This window comes from Panthera onca, chromosome A2, assembly GCF_046562875.1.
Source record: "Panthera onca isolate mPanOnc1 chromosome A2, mPanOnc1 haplotype 2, whole genome shotgun sequence".
Lineage (NCBI taxonomy): Eukaryota > Metazoa > Chordata > Mammalia > Carnivora > Felidae > Panthera > Panthera onca.
The window spans coordinates 152,019,501-152,039,025 of record NC_138340.1 but is presented as its reverse complement, the minus strand read 5'-3'; the positions used below and the strand labels follow the sequence as shown (position 1 = coordinate 152,039,025).

Genomic DNA, 19,525 nt, shown 5'->3' with positions numbered 1-19,525 from the left:
CAGGCTCTGAACTGTCAGCACAGAGCCCGATGCCAGGGCTTGAACCCACGAACCATGAGATCGTGACCTGAGCCAAAGTCAGACGCTTAACTGACTAAGCCACCCAGGAGCCCCTGTCTGCTTTTTTAAAAAATCTGTTTGTTTCATAAAACTTGTTGGTTGGATTTCTGTCCTCTTCTGTTTTGGAAAATGGTAGTGGCTTAATATGCAAACTGCGCGACTTTCAGTGTGGAAAACATGTTCTTTAAATTTCAGAATGGAACATAAAGGTATTGGTAAGGCTGTGATTACCAGGCATTAAACTGAGGAAACTGGAGGGTATTGTTGTGACTTGATTCCTGATAAGGCCAAAAATTTAGAAGACTTGCTGGGGAGAGAGGGCCCTTAACATCGAGAAGTGGTACCTTGAACTCTAGGAAATTACTAAATATCCCACTTGGTTTGGTTAAAAATTGCCTTAAAATTCACCACACTCTAGTCTATTGGATAGAAGTGGTTCTTCCTTTTGCTATGTCAGTATCATACAAACTCCACACTCTGGCCTTGGGACAATTTCAGTGATACTAGATATGAAGTTAGAAACTCTTATCAAAAGATTCTCTTGTGTTGGAGCCCCACTTAATCCGAGGAGAGGTTTTCGTCATCCACTTCTGTATTTTATACCCAGAAGGAGAGAGAATATCGATATTCTTGTGTAGACATAAGAATTGAAAGGTGCATGACTAGAGTATAGCTTTCTTGGGGATGGGGACAGGACTGCTCTGGGGAGGTCACTGAGTGAAAGATTATAACTGGAATCTTCTGAATTGCGGTCAGAATCGGCCAGGGATAAATTGGCGAGCAATTGTGTTGGGCACTTGAGATTTTAATTTCTTAGGAAAAGAGGTTGAGAGTATTAATTACAATTACTAATTCAAGAAACCCTGTATCTGTGAGGGTTTTTAGCTGCAGCAAGATCACTACTGTAGCTAGTTAAGCAGAAAGGGGGTTATTCAAGGGTATTATATAGCTCACTAGAATTTCCAGAAGGGCCAGAAGATTTGAGTTGGATCCAATAATATTACAGCAGAAGGCAACAGAACTAAGAGAAATGTCTAATCATGCCAAACGTGACTGATGTAGCAGAAACCCTGCTGCTAAAATTACCCACAGTTCAGCACACGTGCTAAGAACTGAACACTGGAAACACCATACCTGTGCCCTCAAAACTAGTTACGTCTGCTCCTTTCTTGCCCAAATACTCAATCTCCCCACATTTGGCCCCTTTTTTTCTGGTTGCTGACCGCTACCTCTAAGACTCAAAACGTGCCTGCTTGATGGAAACTGGGCCACATATAAAATCCTCCTGCAAGGGACTCTGGGAAATATGTCTTTAACTTTCAAAACTCTGCCTGTAAGTGTGAGAAGAGCAGCTGAAGGGGTCTTGAGTTGGTATTGAGTGAGCAGTCGGCCAGGGAGTGTGCGGGAATGTTGGAATGTGTTGAAGTACGCGACCAAACCGAACCTAACCCTTACTCGTATTGATGACATTTCTTGGAGAAGTAGCTAAGAATATCCTCTATTGGTGTAAAGAGAGTTGGGTCTCTCCTTGTCGGAACCACCAGGAGGTGTTTTTTGTTGAGTCATTACACTCTTTTCAGTTTGAACAAAATCTGCGGGGATGACTGAGCTGTGGACAAGTAATAAAAAAGTAGGAATCATGGCCAGTCTGTGCTGACAGTGCTGCTTACCTGATCAGAGCAGAGAAGCCTTCAGAGGGCAAATAACCTGTCTCTAAATCACAGTGTTTCTCAGTAGTCCCCTTGGAGAACGGGCTTACTATAGAATTAGAAGATGGCCACCTGTGAGAGAGCTGTGGCCCTATGGGCAGGCCTATGTGAGCAGGTGCAGCCCAGTGGAGTAGGCTTCTGGTGGTTATCACTGGAGTGCAGAGGCTAAGCTGAGGCTGAGTAGGGGCTTGTGCAGAAGGCTTTCATACAAGCTGAGATTTTCCTAGGGACTGCTGCAGCTGATGTGGCCTAGTGATTATCTTAGAACATTCTAGAATCTTGACCTGTTGAAATGGAAATTATTAGCTGTTCCTATTTAAACAAGACACGTGAATAAAGGATATTGTGGGGTACCTGGGTGACTCAGCTAAGCGTCTGTTGATTTGGGTCATGATTTCATGGTTCGTGGGATTGAGCCCAATGTTGGGATCCAAGCCCTGCTTGGGATTCTCTGTCTCTCAAAAAAAAATGGGGGTATTGTGAACCCTTTTTTTTTTATATTGACAGGCCAGATGACATTTGTGTCAGCCTCCAAGTTTGCCTGGCAGAAGGGTACTGTGGGACAGGCAGAGGTGGGAGCACATGAGTGGGTGTCTGTGCTACAGGTTGGTCAGGGAACACTGTCAGTCCTTCTGCTGTCCTGTCCACCAGTTCATGCTCTGCTGTTACCAGATCCTCCTTAAATTCCCCTGCTCATGAGAACCCCAGTTCCTTTTTTTTCCTTCCTAGCTATTTCTAAAAGTTTTGCCATCTCGCTCCTCTTTTTTTGGACAGTTGCCTGGCTCTCTCTTAGGTCTGACAATTTGTCTTTAAAGATTAAAAGAACGGCAACTGTTTAAGTGCAAGACTCAGCTGTGTGCAGGGCATAGCACTTGGCAGACGATTGAAAGGGGCTCAGTAAAGGGATATTCCCAGCGTTCTCAACTTCCCCAGTGCTAAATAGATTTTTCTGTTACTGAAACTCCCAACAATTCTTTCTGGATTCTGGGCTCCGACATCCCTTAGCAATGAACATGCCCACACTCTGTGGATGAGTTTTGCTCGGCTGAGAGACTCTGTGCTATGTTAAGAGAGGTGAAAGGGAGTCTGGGACCCGCTCCCTTCTTCCTGAGACCCTGACAGGGCTCGTGGTTGCTGCCCTTGCATTTTTCCAGAAAGAGAAGCCTGGGGAACTTTGCAGGGATTTTGTTCTTCTGGATCAGAGGGAAACACTCTGATGTGGTTAGGTCTTAAGGTTTGATTTCTTCTTTATTCTGCTGTGGAAGAGTCTATCAACATCTGTATTTCCCATTCATGATACTGTCATCGAAGGGAGAAAGTCTAATTCTGCCCCTTTCTTATTAGAAGAACAGTTTTGTCTTCTGTAAATGAGAGTCTACAATGAATACCTCAATTAATGACAGGAAGATGTAAAAATGCTGAATAAATGTGCAGTGATTTTAAGACTGTTTCCTTCCTTCCAAATGAAATTTTGAGGTGGGTGTTTCCCTCACTACCTTTCTGGGCAAAAGAACTATGGTGATAACAGCAGTAGTAATTATAATTAATATTTTTGGGGAGACTGATATGTTTTGAATACATGTTAGTACATTGCATATACCTTGTGTCATTGAATAATCACAGAAATTCTGTGAAATAGTTACTATCGTCATTCCTAATATTACATATGAGGAAACTGAGCACAGAGACGTTAGATGCTTAGCGTGAGGTTGTACAGCCAATAAGCAGAGGGGCCAGGCTTAAAAACAAGGCAGTCCTGCCTCTAGACCTCCAGCATTATGCGCAACAACCCCTTTTCCTGTATCTCCTCCATACAGGTACCTCGGTTCCTTATCTAAGAAGGAATGAATTTCAGACCCAGTCCCAAAATCCCTCTTTTATCATAGCTTTCCATCAGCAACAGACTCAGATCCTGGGTCTTTCGCAAGACATCTTGCGCAGGCATCATCTGGCTTCCCTCTTGCCTGATCCCTGCTCCAGACATTGCCCATAATATCCACCCAAGTCACTCCACACCCTGGAGATGGACAGCTGAGTGGCCCATGCATTCTTACATATCCACCTCTCTGCACCTGTGGTTTGAGAAACCTGAAACCTCCTCTCCTTCTGTACTTCATACATTTCATTCTGTAAAATTTGGCGTGTTCATTTGGCAAGTATTTATTGAGTGGGTACTATGCGCTCGAGTTAGCACCAGGGATAAGCTAGTGACCTATGTGGACCCATAGTGTGGTGGGAAAAGCAGAAGGATAAATCCTAAGGTACTGCCGAGAGTGACAGATGTTATGAAAGAGAGAAGTATACAGTCCTCTGGCATTATTTCCTCTTATTCATTTATTTATAAGAGCTATGAAGAGCCTGCAGTGGAGCAGGCCATATGTCAGGTGCTGGTGATATTAATCAAGTTTCCTCCTCTCCTATTATTAGGTTCCAGTGGTGGTGGAGGGTAGGCAATAGTGACAAAAACAATTCAGAGCTAAAATAATGACTACATATTGGAGTAAACGGTCTTAACTAAAGAACCAAGTGGTAGAGCAGCTGGGGTCTGGCGGGGGGACTAAGTAAGGTAGAGAAACCAGGGAAAGCTTCTTGGAGAGGTCAGTTTTTGAACTTGGTCTTGAATACAGAGCAGGAGCTAGCCATGCTGCTTTCTAGATAAAACAAGGGCAAGTGCAAAGTCCCTGGGGCCAAAAAGAGCTTGTTTTATTCAAGGACTAGAAGAGAGATCAGTGTGAACATTTGCTAGACTTCCCTTCCCAAGCATTAGGTTGTTGCCTGCCTGCAGGACTGGCTCCTCGGGTAAGACACCATTCCTCTGTAGTGAGTGAGTCTTTGCCTCTCTCGATGCTGAGCCTCTTGAGGGTAGGAGCCACATCTCATCCACCTTTTAAGGGGCTACGTCTCATAGTTCCTAGTCCATGAGAGGAATTCAGTGAATAGTGCTGATTTGAAGGAATGAATCAATGCTGCATTGTCCTGGTCTGGCTCACATCATTTATTCACTCCCTTCAAGGGTAGAGAAATCACTGTCAAGGCACAGTTCACACACCTGGAAGAGGAGTCATGGAGATGGTTTACTCCCTTCCTTAGGGAAGAAATTTTCGTCTTTATTGCTGGGACAGGTGGGAGAACCAGGAACTATAAATATTTGCAGGGTGTATTTCACACTGTGGGTCTGGTTTCATCTCCCTTGGTAAACTCCGCACACAGAGCCTCAATTAGTATTAAGGAAGGGTGAATAATAGAACTGTTCACACAAATTAGTTACTGGGTTGAGGGACCTTCTTTTTTTTTATGCCCCTGAAGCTTTTTTTTTTTTTTTGCATTTCTCCCTTCTAACTTCTGGACTCAGAATTTCTGCTTCGTGTTTTAAGTTGTGGCTTTCATCATCAACGTTTTTGAGCAACTTAAAACTAGTTCCTATTTATTAAGTATTTATAAGGCGACGGGCATTGCGCTGAGCTCTTGGTGTGCCATGTCTCACTTCATCCCCGCAGCAGCCCCGGAGAGTTCTCGCATTTTACAAACGGGGCGCTAAGGTGGCAATTTGCAGCAGGTCCCCCAGCCCGTGAGGGGTCAGGTTTGAACTTGAACTCAGTCCTTTGGCCGAGTTCTGTCATAGTAGAGCTTCCCATCCGAGTGCTCCCTCTGGCATCTCTTGGGATATTCGGAATGAAACTAGTAATTTTGGAGTGTGTTTCTTCGGGAACCCTACAACATTACCAGAAGCATGTTTGGGGTCATTTATGATTGAGTCGTGTCAGGTAGTTTTTGGCTCAAGCCTGTCTCTGTGTAGTAAGTGCGCTTAAGCAAAGAACGGGCTTCGTGCTCCATTTCACAGGCTGGGGGTCCTCCAAAGCGGCTCCCTTCCTCTAGAGTTAGACCTAGCAGTCCAGTGGAGCCCGTTAGCCAGCGGCCTCCCAGGCCGGACCCCGAGCTGGATTCGGGATTGCCTCCTTGTCCCTGTGAGTCACAGTGACGCTGGTGTCTCAGCACAAGGATCTGAGGCACTGCTGTCCGGTAATCAGTGAGGCCACTTCCCACACTCAGTGACTCCAGCCGGCTTTGCGCGGATGCAAGGCCTCTGGGAACCCGCAGGGAAATCAAAGTGGTCTGGCTGTTCCTCAGCACAGGAGGCAGGGAAAAGGCGAAAGGAAAGGCTTTTCCCAGAGGGGTAAACAAAATTTGTACAAGAGCTCATCAGAAATGCAAAGAGCAAAAAGCAGGTAAAAATGTTCCCAGTGTCCCACTTCTCAGGCACACAGGGGACGAGACCCGGAGCGGTTGACTGTAGGTTGCCATATTCATTGGCTCGTGCAAGGCTTTCGATTATTATTATCATTAATAGAAACGCCTATTTTCAGATCTTTACCCAGACACACAAAAGCATTAAGCTGCTGTGCAGGCTTCTTTCTAAAAAGAAGTTTGGGGGCACCTCTTCAGGTCTGACCTTTGCTGCTGCTAGAGTCAGAGCACTGGGTACATGGGGGCGAGAGGAATCAGGCAGCAGAGAAATCTGGAAGACACGTATGGAGATGGGCGAACTGGTAACTGCAGGGAACATGTGCAAAACTAATAATGGGCATAAAATCCTGTATTTCATACTACCAAAGTCACATACTTAAATGATACATACTTAAAATTCTGGACAACTCGTTTAGGACACCAAAAAACTCACATGCGTTTTGACCTCTGTTACTAATGAGGGCGCTCTGAAAGCTATACAAAAATGAAAACGAGATATCCAATTCACTGATGTATGCGTTACCTGGCACTCGTGTAACAAAGTACCTCAGCCTGTGTGACTTCAACAACAGAAATTTATCTTTGCACGGTTCTGTAAGCCAGAAGTCTGAGATCAAGGTTTCTGTGGGGTTGATTTCTTTCCAAAGGTCATGTGGAAAGGATCTGTTCAGGCCTCTTTTTTCGACTCATAGATGGTCGTCTTGTCCCTGTCTTCCCATAGTCTTCTCTACGTGTGTCTGTTCAAATTCCCTCTTCTTCTGAGGACACCAGTTATATCCAGTTAGGGCCCACCCTCATGACCTCATTTTAGCTTGATTACCTCTGTAAGGACTGTCTCTCCAAATATGTTCACATTCTGAGGTGTGAAGGTCAGGCATTCGATATGAAATTTTGAGGGGGATGTGATTTGGCCCCTAACAACTGATTCATAACACCTGACATGTAGAAGCTGTTGGAGCCTAGAAGAAAAATCTATGGGGAAGCAAATAAGAAATGATCGATGGAGCCTTCCCTACTGAAATTTTAAATGTTTCAGACTTGAAACTTCCCCCCTTTGACAGAAACCAAAATCTGATCTTCCAGTAGCACTGGTAATGTAATGTTAAACATCAGCAAATCCTGGTGTGCTAAGTGGGAACTACTTATTATTGGTTATAATAATATACTTCATTTCTGGCCGAGGCTACCAATACAATTGATAAGACTTGATCATATGATAAATTTTCTATCTGTGCCCTCATTACCGCAGAAACAAGCTTTGGAACATTTACATATCATCTCAAGAATAAATGTTCTTCTTTCCGGTCTCTGACGTAGGCCTCAGAAATGCATGCTCTTGGGGCGCCTGGGTGGCTCAGTCGGTTAAGCATCCGACTTCGGCTCAGGTCATGATCTCGTGGTCCGTGAGTTCGAGCCCCGCGTCGGGCTCTCTGCTGACTGCTCAGAGTCTGGAGCCTGCTTCAGATTCTGTGTCTCCCTCTCTCTCTGACCCTCCCCCGTTCATGCTCTGTCTCTCTCTGTCTCAAAAATAAATAAACATTAAAAAAAAAAATAAAAAAAAATGCATGCTCTTGCATGTACAAACACACATTCTCAAAGCTACCTATACAAAATCATATTTTCTTCGCAGTTTCCCTTGCATTAGTTATATTTGATATTTGCCTCGCTTCAATTTTATTCTGTTTCGCCAAAGGTGAAAAGGACAAAATTTAGTGGCTCAATAGCGTATTCACACACGTACCCACAGCTTTTGTTTTCTTTCTGTAACTGTACATGAGTGAGAACATCCTGGATTAAAGGCCTTACAGATGAAGCAGCTCTGATCCCCTTCCTCACTACTCTTCTCTCCTGTGACTCAGAAGGAAAATCCCCACCCGTGTTTAACGGTTGTGACACTTGCACACAAATGAGTAGATGTAGCTAATACGTGAGGGTGATGTAGACGTGTTGAACTAAAAATAGGGGTTGCAGTTGAGGATCCTCTACCTGGTATCACGTACATATAGTATGGTCAGATCAGAGAGTGACCTTGACACACTCATGACTCTACCAAACAAAGAAAGTGCATCCTCAATCTTGGGTTGGGGAAGCCAATGGGTATCTCAGTTGCTTCCTTATTTAAAGAAAGCAGAATGGACAGACAGAAGGGAAAAGTGGCTGCAAAGGCTGTAGAGAGGAGTCTTGGGGTGAAGGGAGAAGGTTTATTCTACCCATACTGGGTGAGTTGCTTTGGAAAGTAATCGACCCATTTAGTGCCTTTCATTAAGCTTCTTCTGTACGGTTGATGAAATCATTTCCTCATCTCCTCCATTAAGCATTCAATTAAATCTACATGGCTCACCGGTGTTTTCATAGTTGAACTTTCTATTGTGAGGAGGTGCAGTTCACTGCAGAGTCTCCTCTCACAGTAAGTGGGGGCAAGACAGAGATTCCTCGCAGGGGCCAGACATGTTTGGTTGGTATGTAGACGGAAGCCATACTGTCTTTTATAGATCACATAGTGTCACATCTACTTGATGGCAGAAAGCACATGTGTAGGAGGACAGATGGTTGAGACGGAGTGGGAGGGTACTGTTATGAAACAATTGACGAGTGAAAAGGAATGTGGACAGTGAGGTAAAGAGCAGGGATCAGCATGTGGGAGCATCAATGAGCAGTTGTTTGTATGTGTGTATTCCATTCACAGTCCTAGAAGTAAGTGCCCTGAGTCGATAAAAGAGGAAATAAAGTGGTATTTAAAAAAAAAAAAGAAATCAAAGGAGAAACAACAAAATTATTGCACAGACTTCGGACTAAACAGATCTGATTTTTAAATAGAAATTTTTTTCCTATATTGTCAACATAATCTGTGCTGCCCCAATTTAAACTGAAATGTGGGGAATTTAATGAAGGAGGCCGAGCCAAGTAGGACCTGGATTCTAGGCGGATCACCGAGTTGTACAGTCACGATTCAACAAGCCTTATTATTGGTCCTGAGCAACAGCTAGTTGATGTGAGGGATCACCTATTTCGGGTGAACTGGGCAGCTAAACCTTGAAGCACAGGCAAGTTCCTTTAAATAGGTTTATAAGACATTGAGAGGATGGTGGTGATATCCAGCCCTGTGGACCTATTTACATTGTGCCTGTACGGTTTGACAGTGATAGGATCCTTTCCCCTCCCTCAGTTCCCATGATGTATTGAGCGAGTCTCCAAAGGTTAGCTTCTGCGGTCTCACATGCCTCCAGCCGGCCTCCTGCTCTCTGCACCTGCGGTGTCCATTTCTGACTGCCCATAGCTTCCTCCTATATGAATTCTACCTGTTAGAAGGTGAAAATCTCTTTTTTTCTATTCCAACCGACAATTCCTCCTATTGGCTTAATGGCCCAAAGCTACTTTATTTAAGTCAGTAGCAAACAGAGTTTAACTCACTGTAGTTAAAATCTGAGCTCTGCTCAACCATTTCATCTCTCCATTCCTTTTTATCTGTTCTGTATGCTCAGCAGGCCCTCTGAAAAAAGGGAATCAGAGCAAAGCATTTTGATAAGAAAATGAGATAAGCTTATTCCACAATTCTCAACCCTTCTGCCTCTTTGAATAACTTCTCCCCTCAAGTTCACTGAAAACCTTTACATGGATTTCTTTTAAGACCTACTCCCCCACCGCTTTTCCTCTCAGATTTCCTGACTATTGAAAAAGGGAGGGAGTGTTTACTCATACTAGCTTCATGGCAATCCTGTTCCTAGAAGGGTTTGTGATAGGCAGAAAAGAGATGATGCATGCTGTTTGATTATTTGCTTTTTAAGAACAAATTTGCTGTGATGGGGTCCAACATAAGTCACTGACGAGAATGTAAGGGAGTACTGCCTTTCAGGAAAGAGAGATGTCAGTACATATCTGGAGCTTTCCAAGTGCCCTGCCCTTTGGTCCATTAGATCCTCTTTAAAAATCCTTACTAAGGCAAAACTTTGTAATATAATGATTTGTCTACCAAAAACATGCGCCGCATCATTATTGTAACAAAAAGTGAGTACAAACTAACTGACCAACAAAAAAGGGAAGATCACGAAACATACGGGATGGGATGTCAAAGGAATACTACATTGTCATGTTTCAAAGTACATGCAATGGTATGGGAATTAACAGTAGGAGGCTTAGTATAAAGTACTTTATCAACTGTCAATATATTCCTACTAAAAGTATACATATGTTCATTGAAAGAAAACGTAAATAGAACCCGCTGTGAAAAGTGCTATTTCTGTATTGTGAAACTATGGGTAATTTCTGTTAACACATATATGTTTCTTTACTTTCTATTTAACAGTGGGGTGACTGGGTGGCTCAGTCATTTGAGTGTGCCATTCTTGATTTTTCCTCAGGTTATGACTCCAGGGTTGTGTATCCCAGCATGTGGGAACTCACATGCTCCCTCTCTAAAATTTAAAAAAAAAAAAAAAAAAAAGTAAAAGTTTTTAAGAAGAAACTCTTTGATCTTCAGGCTAGGTGTTCTATAGACATTATTTTTTCCCCTAGTAATTAATTCTCCCTCTGGATACTCTTTTACATCATATGCATCTACAATGTCATAATAAACTACGAGGAAGAGAAGTAGGCACTGAAGCCATAAAAATAGCTCCCACATACTCATGACTTTTAAAATAAATGTGTACCTGTAGAGTACTTTATGATTTTGAAAGACACATAAAGCAATCTTGAAATCTATGAGAAACTCTATGAGAGCAGAATTTTGTCTTGTTTGCCATTATATCCCAGGATGTAGAATGGTGTCAGGGATATACTGGATATAGGGTATATAGGGTGTATATTTGCTAGGTTAACAGATGAATGCTGTTTGAACAGTGACGGTCAAGTAGGATCTTAGCGATTGTCATCTCACATGATATTCATGATGGCCCTCTGACGAGCGTATCCTCGATTCTGAGGACTTGGTTCTTAGTATGATTTTAATGGTACTTCATTGTTTCCTCATTGCCCTACTAAACAAATGGCCATGATGCCACTTATTACTTGAGGATTTGTTTTTGGTTTTGTTTTGTTTTGTGGTGTGTGTGTAGAGAGCATGAGGGAGGGAGAGGGACAAAGGGAGAGTGAGGGAAGGTGAGAGTCTTAGCACAGAGCACAATGTGGGGCTCAATCCCAAAACCTTGGGATCATGACCGGAGCTGAAATCAAGAGTCAGATGCTCAACTGACTGAGCCACGCAGGTGTCCCTTACTTGAGGATTTTGTTTTCTATCAGAAGTTTTTATGTTCAGAATTTATTGTCCCATGACTCCTTAATTGCTGTGTGTTCCTACTGCCTCTTTTCTCTGCTGTCGGTACTTGCTATGTGTTGTGGGAATCTTCTCGACTAGATCTTGAGGTTTCTAGATAGAATACGGTCAAGATGGCACTCCAGGTGCTGAGATTCATAGCAATAAGAGGAGCCTGGATCTTTTCTAGAGTATTTCTTAAAGTCTTCAGACTTTCTGAACACTGTCAAATATATCTTAAAATAGCCTGTTTCTTTTCAAATTACACACCTACCAGGAGAGAACGATGAGTACTATCCTCCATCACCTCAAAAACTGGCCAGAGCAAGAATGAAAGTTAAAACACACCAAGGGCATCACTGTGGGTTTTCAATGCAATGGTGTCCCGGTGGGGATCATCCAAGGGAACAAAACAAGTCACTTTTTCAGGCAGGTGCCCTTTGTGTTCGCATTTCCACAATGGCTCCTTTCCTGTTTGTATCCACTTCAGCTTCACAGCCTCAGTTCAGGTGGGGTGGAGTGACATGTAGCCTGGGGTCTTATTTGATGTGTGGCCTGTATGTACTTCTTTCCCTTGACCTGGCTCTTTTCACTGTGAACTAAGGTTCCCTACTGTTCGACATCAGGGCACTGATCGCATTGGCTCTTCAAACCTTTGAGAGTAGCTGCTACGTGACTCTGTTACAAAGCGCGTGCTTTACCCTGCTGTAGCCCTGCCCCAGGCCTATTCACGACCCTCATTCTCAGCAGATTTCTCTCCCCGTCCCCTTGATAGGCTACTGAAGCGGGACTTAACTTTTACTCGCAGAGTCAAATCAGTCTTCTCTTTTAAAGACAAGAAAAAGGGTGGAGAAATTGGGGTAACTCTCACATATATATGTTTGCAATTTTATTCTTCATAAACTAAGATTTTGATTGAATCCACATTCCTTCCTTCCCTTGAGAAACAGTCCTTTCCTATAGGCTAATTAATTGACTCTTTGTTTCCCATCCAAGTGGTCATTTCTTCACTTTGATGCAGCGCGTATTTCAGGAGCACTGTGTCCATCGGGACACAGATGGAAGAGACAGACTTGGTCTCCTCCCTCACGGGAAGGGGGAAAGGCATATCGAATAATTAGATACAAAATTAATAGTTCAATTCTCATTTTGGAATAGCAGTGAGAGGCACATGGAAGTATCCAACCCACAGGTAGATGGAACCTGCTTAGTTTGGGAGTTCTGGGAAGGCTTCCTTGAAGTGAGAACGAGTAGATGTTGGCTAAGCCGAGTTGAGGTGACAGGAAGAAAAATAGGAAGCCAGAAGGCAATGTGTAAAGGCTGAGGTGAAAATAAGCAAGGAAAACTCAAGGAAGTGCCACTAGGAAGATGAGGGCATGGTGAGCCAGTGAGGCACGTGTTGTTGCCACGTTAGAGATTTATGCCCTTCACTGAAGAGTTGCATGTGCTAGGCACTGTGCGAGGGGCTAGGGAAGTAACTGTGAGTTGGGATTCTGCCCTTGCACAGCTTGTGCTTAGGGGCAATTACAGGATCAGTGATGAGTGCTCTGAGAGAGGAAATCAAGAGAAAATGTTTCTCTGAAGGCCAAAGACTAGGGGAGAAAAAGAATGGTGTGCTCCAGGAAGTGAAATAAGCACAAGTGTAGAGACTCTGTTCAAGGGAGGTGACCGAATTAATGGTCCAGAGACAAACAAAAATAAAACCAATTCCATTTGCTACACATGTGATGATCATTGGAGGCAGTGCTGTGTTGTGTGAGGAGGTCCAGGAGTTGGAGAAGGACCCCTCATCTGATCTATAGCTGGATCACTGTGGACCTGGACAAATGACTGATACTCCTTGGTGTCTATTTCTTCATCAACTACATAGGAAAGTTGGACCAGGTACCTTCCAGATTGTAGATTCCATGATCCTATAGAAAAACCCTCATGTACAGTGGGTAAAGCCTGAGAGGTTGTTCCTAAGCTTTTGAGGTCACAGAGATGAGTAGGTAACAACATTCATTTAGTCTGTCATTAAAATGTACACAAAAGTCACCCCAGAACTGTGTTTGTTTGGAAGCAGTATCACCAACCTAACTTTCTTCTTTATTCTCAAAAATTTGAGTACGTTTTTAGGTGAGAAACCAAGCTGACCCTCTGCAGATAGAAATTTGTCTTTCTTGCCCTTATTTTTTACTGCGGTCTCCTCCCTTTTCTACTTGGACTTGAACTTAAGGTGTGCAGTGTGTCAAAGCAGTGCCATGGTGACTTGCCAATGACGTCAAAAACATGGCTTTGGTTGGCGTTGTGCAGATTACATGGGCAAGTGGTCGATTTCTTTGTATTTAGCAAGTTGTCAGTTAATGAATATAAAATGCCGGCCTTCACCAGTAAGGAATTGGGAGAAATTGAGAAAATGGAAACTAAACCTGGATCCCAGCTGACACCCTAGATTGTTCTCTGAGGATACCTTTCTAACAGAAAGCTGTTGTTTAAAATGTCGACCAAAGACTGGGAATTATTAAACATTGAGACGCGATCTGTTTGGACATTAAACAGAAAACCTTCTTGGACTTTATAGATATCTTTGAACGTGGAGGTTCTGGTCATCTTACCTTTCATGGGTCAAAAGGAGAAGACATTTACAATGACAAGCAAAAACAGAGTGAAAGTTCAAAGTCTCTTCAGTTTAGGTGGAAAGCTGAGGATAGGCATGGACAAATGAATATTTGTGAGCAGCAATTTAGCGGGATTTTAGCAACTCCTGACATAATTGTGTATGGCACCCCTTACAGCTTGAGTAAAGGGAGCTTAGGACAATTACCTTGTACCTTACGCTACCTCACCTAGTATATGATGGACTTGAGAACTTATCAGAAGAAGTGGTGAGGATAAAAATAGAAAAGGTTCAAGCTCCAAGTTTTACAATATGTGATTGGTGTTATGTCCCCTCTCATTATAAGCCTTAGGCCCCTCTCATACACAGGCCTCGTGATCCAGTGAATAGTCCCTGTTGGCCATCGTGCGTGTCCCAGTATTCCTCTGTTGTTTAGCACATTCGATGACCTCAGCCAATGGGTCTTGGGGATGATTAATTATACGGAGAAATTACCTCTTGTTTTTAGCAGGTTTCATTAGTGTGGTAATAGACCAACCTTAATTGAGCACAGGCTATTATGCCATCTTCTGTTCTCAGGGGATTTTAGTCAACTCATTTAATTTGGATATTGACCCTGCATATGCCCATTCGCAAGTGAGAAATCTGAGACACATGCATGAATTAACTTTCAGGGAGTCTCAGAGTCACTTAGTGATGGACCAAAGACTTAGACTCCAGCAGTGTGACTCCAGAGCCTGTACCTAACCCCTGTGTTTCTACCACTACTGTGGACCAAACAGGGAGAGAATCTTAAAAACATTTAGCAATAGCCTTTCACTTGCTAGTGATCTGACCATTCTCATTTGTGGAGCCAAAGCTGTCATGTCCTATTCTAGGCTCCTAGGCCTAGGAAGAGGGAGACAGCAAGATGATTGAATGGAAAAGGATGGAGTATTTTGATTTCAATCCTCATGGTTTTACTTCCGTGGGTTAGCCCAGGTTGGTACATTCCATTTGCTTCATCCACAACTAGGATACTCTGTAGAGTCAAAGCTCCGTATAGTTCTTCATGTATGAGTAGCTGGCAAATATATAAGCAAAGGCCAAATCAGGAGAGGAAGCTATCAGGCCAAATGCTTATCAACAGCCCCATGAAAAGGGCATGTGGAGAGTGAGGGGCCGAGCAGAGCTTTTGTAGCTCTCCACTGAGCAGTGTCCTGGTACATTCTCCCAGGGAGGTCTGCTCTGTTTCTGTTTTCTAAGTAGGACCCCAAGATAGCATTTGGTGTATCAAATGGGGGCAACTAATAAGATGACGGGTATTTGCAGGTGTTTACATGAAGGCAGGCTGTATTACTCGTGCCTGTTCTCCTAGGCACTCTCACACACCGTACCTCTCTATCCATCCAATCCTTTCATTTCTGGACAATTACAGTTGACTCATGACCAATAAGGGTCCATTTAGAGGTGATTTTTTAAAGAATACTGTAAGTGTATTCTATCAGTAACATTTTTTTCTGTAGCTTGCTTTGATGTAAGCATATAGAATATAGCATATATAACATATACAATATGTGTAAATTGATTGTTTATGTTATTGGTAAGGCTTCCAGTCAACAGGTAAATTTGGGGGGAAGTCCAAAGTTTTATGCGCATTTGCAACTACATGGGGGTTTGGTGCCCCTGACCCTAGCATTGTTCAAGGGTCACCTGTATAAGAAAAGTGCCCCCCTTGTTTGCTAACGTGATGCTTTTTTCCCTGTTTTTAATCACAGCAGAATCTAAGAAGAAGAAAAAGGAAGGCAAGAAACAGGAGAAGATGCTGGACTAATGCTGTCTTCTTGGACCATGAAAAGGACATCAGCAAAAAGGAGCAGTTAACTATTGCATTTATACCCACGTAGGCTTTGTATTCAAAAATTATCTATAGCTAAGTACACAATAGGCAGAAACAAAAAGAAAAGAAAAATTTTGTAGTAGCATTTTGTAAAATGTATACCATAGTACCACTAGGGGCTTATAATAAAGGACTGTAATCCTATTTAGAAAGTTGACTTGTAGTACATGATAAATGGTAGAAAACTGAGGTAAGTTTTTTGAAGTTATGTGATATTTTACATTTAAAATCTTCTTTTTTTACCTTTTTTTCTTTTGGCAGCAATTTATGTGTTATGACCATGTAAACTACTTTTCTCGTTAGATAAATTTTTCACCTAGACTTTTTTTCCCAATTGAGAAAAATATATACTAAACAAAGCAGCAGTAAAATATAATCATCCTATCTGAGGAAAATATCTTCTGCCAATGGATCTTTTAAAACAAACTTTAGTCCACAAAATGGAGGGAGGGGGCAGAGCATGCCCTACTTCAATGTTGACTTTTTTTTTTTTTTTAAAAGAAATGCATGAAAAGAAATTCGCTTTGGCAGGAACATTTGTTTTCTTAATGAAATTATTTTTCCTTCTGAGGAAAAAAAAGACTAGGAAAATAAATCAAGGTGATTCTGGAAAAAGTTGCTTTTGTGTGCAATCATTTGATATTGTAACCCTCCTGCTTTGTCCCCCACACTCCCCCCAGTCAACCTGTTAGCAGTGAGAATTTATCATACAAACTAATTAAATTCCTCTTGGGCACAATTTTATAGAGGATTTTTGTATATGTAGTATAGATGTAGATCTGTAGAGTTTAACTATCAGTTTTTGGTACTGCAGAATTGAATAAAAGTCCCAAAATAATCTAGGGTTGGATGGAACAGAAAAAACCCTTCTCTTACGTACAATATGCATGGGCTGCACAATCCAAATCAGGAACAGAGTAACATATGCAAAATAGTAGAGTCTATACACGAAGAATTCCTCCTCTATTATCTGCCGTATGTACCAAGATATCCACCAAGGATTACTTGTACAACTCCCTTATCTGCTGGGTTCCGAGTACAGTCTTTAAGTAAACAAGTCAATGCTTCTATTATCCAGGGTGATGACACCTCAGAAATCCGCGGGGATTAGCTTCAACGTATTACTCTTGAAAAAGCCACCTCTACTTTTCAAGGGGCAAGTTTATCGCTTTACACCTGCCTACCAAGCTAACTCCAGGTCTGCTTCCAGAAATAAGGGTTTCAACATACCTTAGGGTAGCCGTAAAATAATCACAAACTGGTCTAATGATGCCACTAAAGAGTCTTCAAAGCTAAACTGGCCTGCCATCTGGTCGAAGACTCCACTTGAGCTAGAAATGTCGAGGGGGTTCCTATCTCCTAAGGCAAAGCTCAATGCCACTGGGGAGGAGAAGAAGAACACGTTATGGACCGGTGCTTAATGAAAGAGTATCTTGTAAAGAGCAAAGGACAGAAACATGAATGCAGTCCTTTTACAAGAGGCCTTTAATAGGAAAAAATTCTCCTGGGGATGGATGGAGGAGAAGAAAAGGCATTATTTTGAGTGGGTTGTGTTTTTTTTAATAACAAGTCCCATAAGGATAGAGATATGGAAGAGTCTGCAGCAAATTTTGTTAGCCTCTCGCCTCATATTGCTCCTGTGTCACCCTTGAGCCGAAACAGCAGCTCATGAATCAGCAATGAGCTCAGGTAACCTCGAACAAAATCTCCCCAAGGAAAAGCAGCCCCGTAAGTGATCGCGGCATCCCCTTCATTCACAGGGTGTGGAGGATGCATTCCTAACAAACTCTACAATAATATTCCAAGAGTTGGAATGCTAACTACCATTGCACAGGCTGTGAAGTTCAACTTCCTCTAAGTCTTGAGAATTACTCTACCCCAGCCCCCAGCTTAAAACATCTTGCCAAATCTCGCTGAAGTACGGAACACATAAATACAAAAGGACAAGCTCCCAAAGTCACTGATGCTCACCAACTGAAGCAAACAGACCATGGTCAGTGACTTCATAGGGTATCCCAGCAAGCTCTCTTCCCAAATGTTCTGAGTTTTAGCCACTTTACCCCAAAGTTTACTTAGCCTTGAGGCAGGAAGGCGAAATATAAAATCAGCTGCAAAAGAAAAAGAGGCTTGGGAAGATGGCAGAGTGAGAGGGCCCCAAGTTCACCTCATCCCACATTTACAACTAGATATCATTCGTATCCAAGTAAGTAAACCAGAGAGCAAAGACTGGCAGAATAAACCCCGCAACTAAACGTAGAGAAGAAGCCACACTGGAGAGGTTAGGAAGGCCAGCAGCAGTGGCTGGGAGCTGACTGCAGGACGTAGGGAGCTGTGGGCACAGAGAGAGGAAAACAAGGAAGCCCACGAAGGCAAAGTGAATCCCCTTAACATCCGGCCTTGACAACCAGAGGGGTTGAATTCTAGGAGTTTGTATAACCAGTGGGACTTGGGAGTCTGGAGCTTTAAGAGCTGACTTACTAGGTGAGCCAGGAGTGATAGCCAGGTCCCCATCCCTAGAGACACAGCAGCCAAGGAGAGGCCACAGAGAAGCCACTGTTTGCACAGCAGGAGGGAGATGTGTTTATACTAATTTCGAGAATGTTGGGGGGGACTTCTCTGGGAACAATGGAGCTGGCAGGCACCATTTTCCTTCCCTATCCCCCCAGCATAAACAGAGCCACCTGGGGGAGATGGCAGTGCACAGAAACTTGCTACCTAGCCCTCTAGCAGTATGCCCTGCCCTTGAGTTCTCCTGAGGACTCACCCACTCCAAATGTGCTGGCCTGGGCCCTGAGCTCTGCGCAGCAGCGGTGCCTGGGGGATACGGCCCCGGACCATCAGCTCAGTGCAAATTTTGCTAACACCATTGCCCTGCCCTGAGGCCCTTTTGTGGTCCTGCCTCCTCAGAACCTGCTTCCTTCACTCTCCCTAACGTCACAAAGAGCAAGCACAGCCCACAACAGAGAGTCTGTGCAGATGTGTGGACTGAAAGGAAAAGGGACTCAGGACACAATGGCAGGACACAAGCAGTATAGATAGGAGGCTCCTCCCAAGTCCCAGGTTCTGGTGAATGGGATACAATGCACGGCCCAGCACTACAGGACCTCGTCATCGTAAAGCCACTACTTGTGAGAGCAGACAACATAGCTGACTTCCTAACACACAGGAAAAACAGACATGGACAAGATGAGGAGACAGAGAATTATGTCCCAAAAGAAAGAAAAGAACAAAATAAGGGCAGAAGGTGTATGTACACAAAACGGAAATAAGTAACATGCCTGATACAGAATTTAAAGTAATGATCATAAAGATATTCACTGGACTTGGAAAAGGGTGGAAGATATCACTGAGACCCTGACAGATAAAAAAAATAACCTACCAGAGATGAAGAACTCAATACATGAAATTAAAAATACAATCGATGGAATAACTAGTAGACTACAGGAAGCAGAGAAACCCATCCGTGACCTGGAGGATAGAGTAATGGAATCGATCTGAAGAGAAGAGAGACAAACAAATACTGCATAATGAGATTAGACGTAGAGAACTCAGTGTAATAATATTCACATTATACAGATGCCAGAAGAAGAGAGAGAAGGGGTGGGGGTGGGGGAACAGTAAAATGTTTTTGAAGAAATAATAGCTGAAAACTTTCTGAATCTGGGGAGGGAAATACAGATCCAGATTCGGGAGTGAGAGAGATTCCCCCAACAAATGCAACCCAAACGTGTCCACACCGAGACCCATAATAATTAAAGTGGCAAAAAATAGTGATCAGGTAT

At 43.1% G+C, this 19,525-nt stretch overlaps 1 protein-coding gene and 1 long non-coding RNA gene across 3 annotated transcripts in view; one reads left to right on the top strand and one right to left on the bottom strand.

Annotated features, from left to right (window-relative positions):
- Positions 1-16,358, top strand: part of PTN (pleiotrophin) — a 100,207-nt gene extending 83,849 nt beyond the window's left edge. Inside the window, exon 5 of one of the 2 annotated variants that reach the window (XM_060633224.3) lies at positions 15,625-16,358. In XM_060633224.3, the coding sequence (XP_060489207.1) occupies positions 15,625-15,677 (53 nt within the window). In that variant the 3' untranslated portion in view covers positions 15,678-16,358. Of the gene's footprint in view, positions 1-15,621 lie in introns of both variants that reach the window. The other variant, XM_060633223.3, reaches the window with a different exon arrangement.
- Positions 1-19,525, bottom strand: part of LOC132679570 (uncharacterized) — a 135,686-nt gene that overhangs the window by 7,159 nt on the left and 109,002 nt on the right. The window lies entirely within an intron of this gene.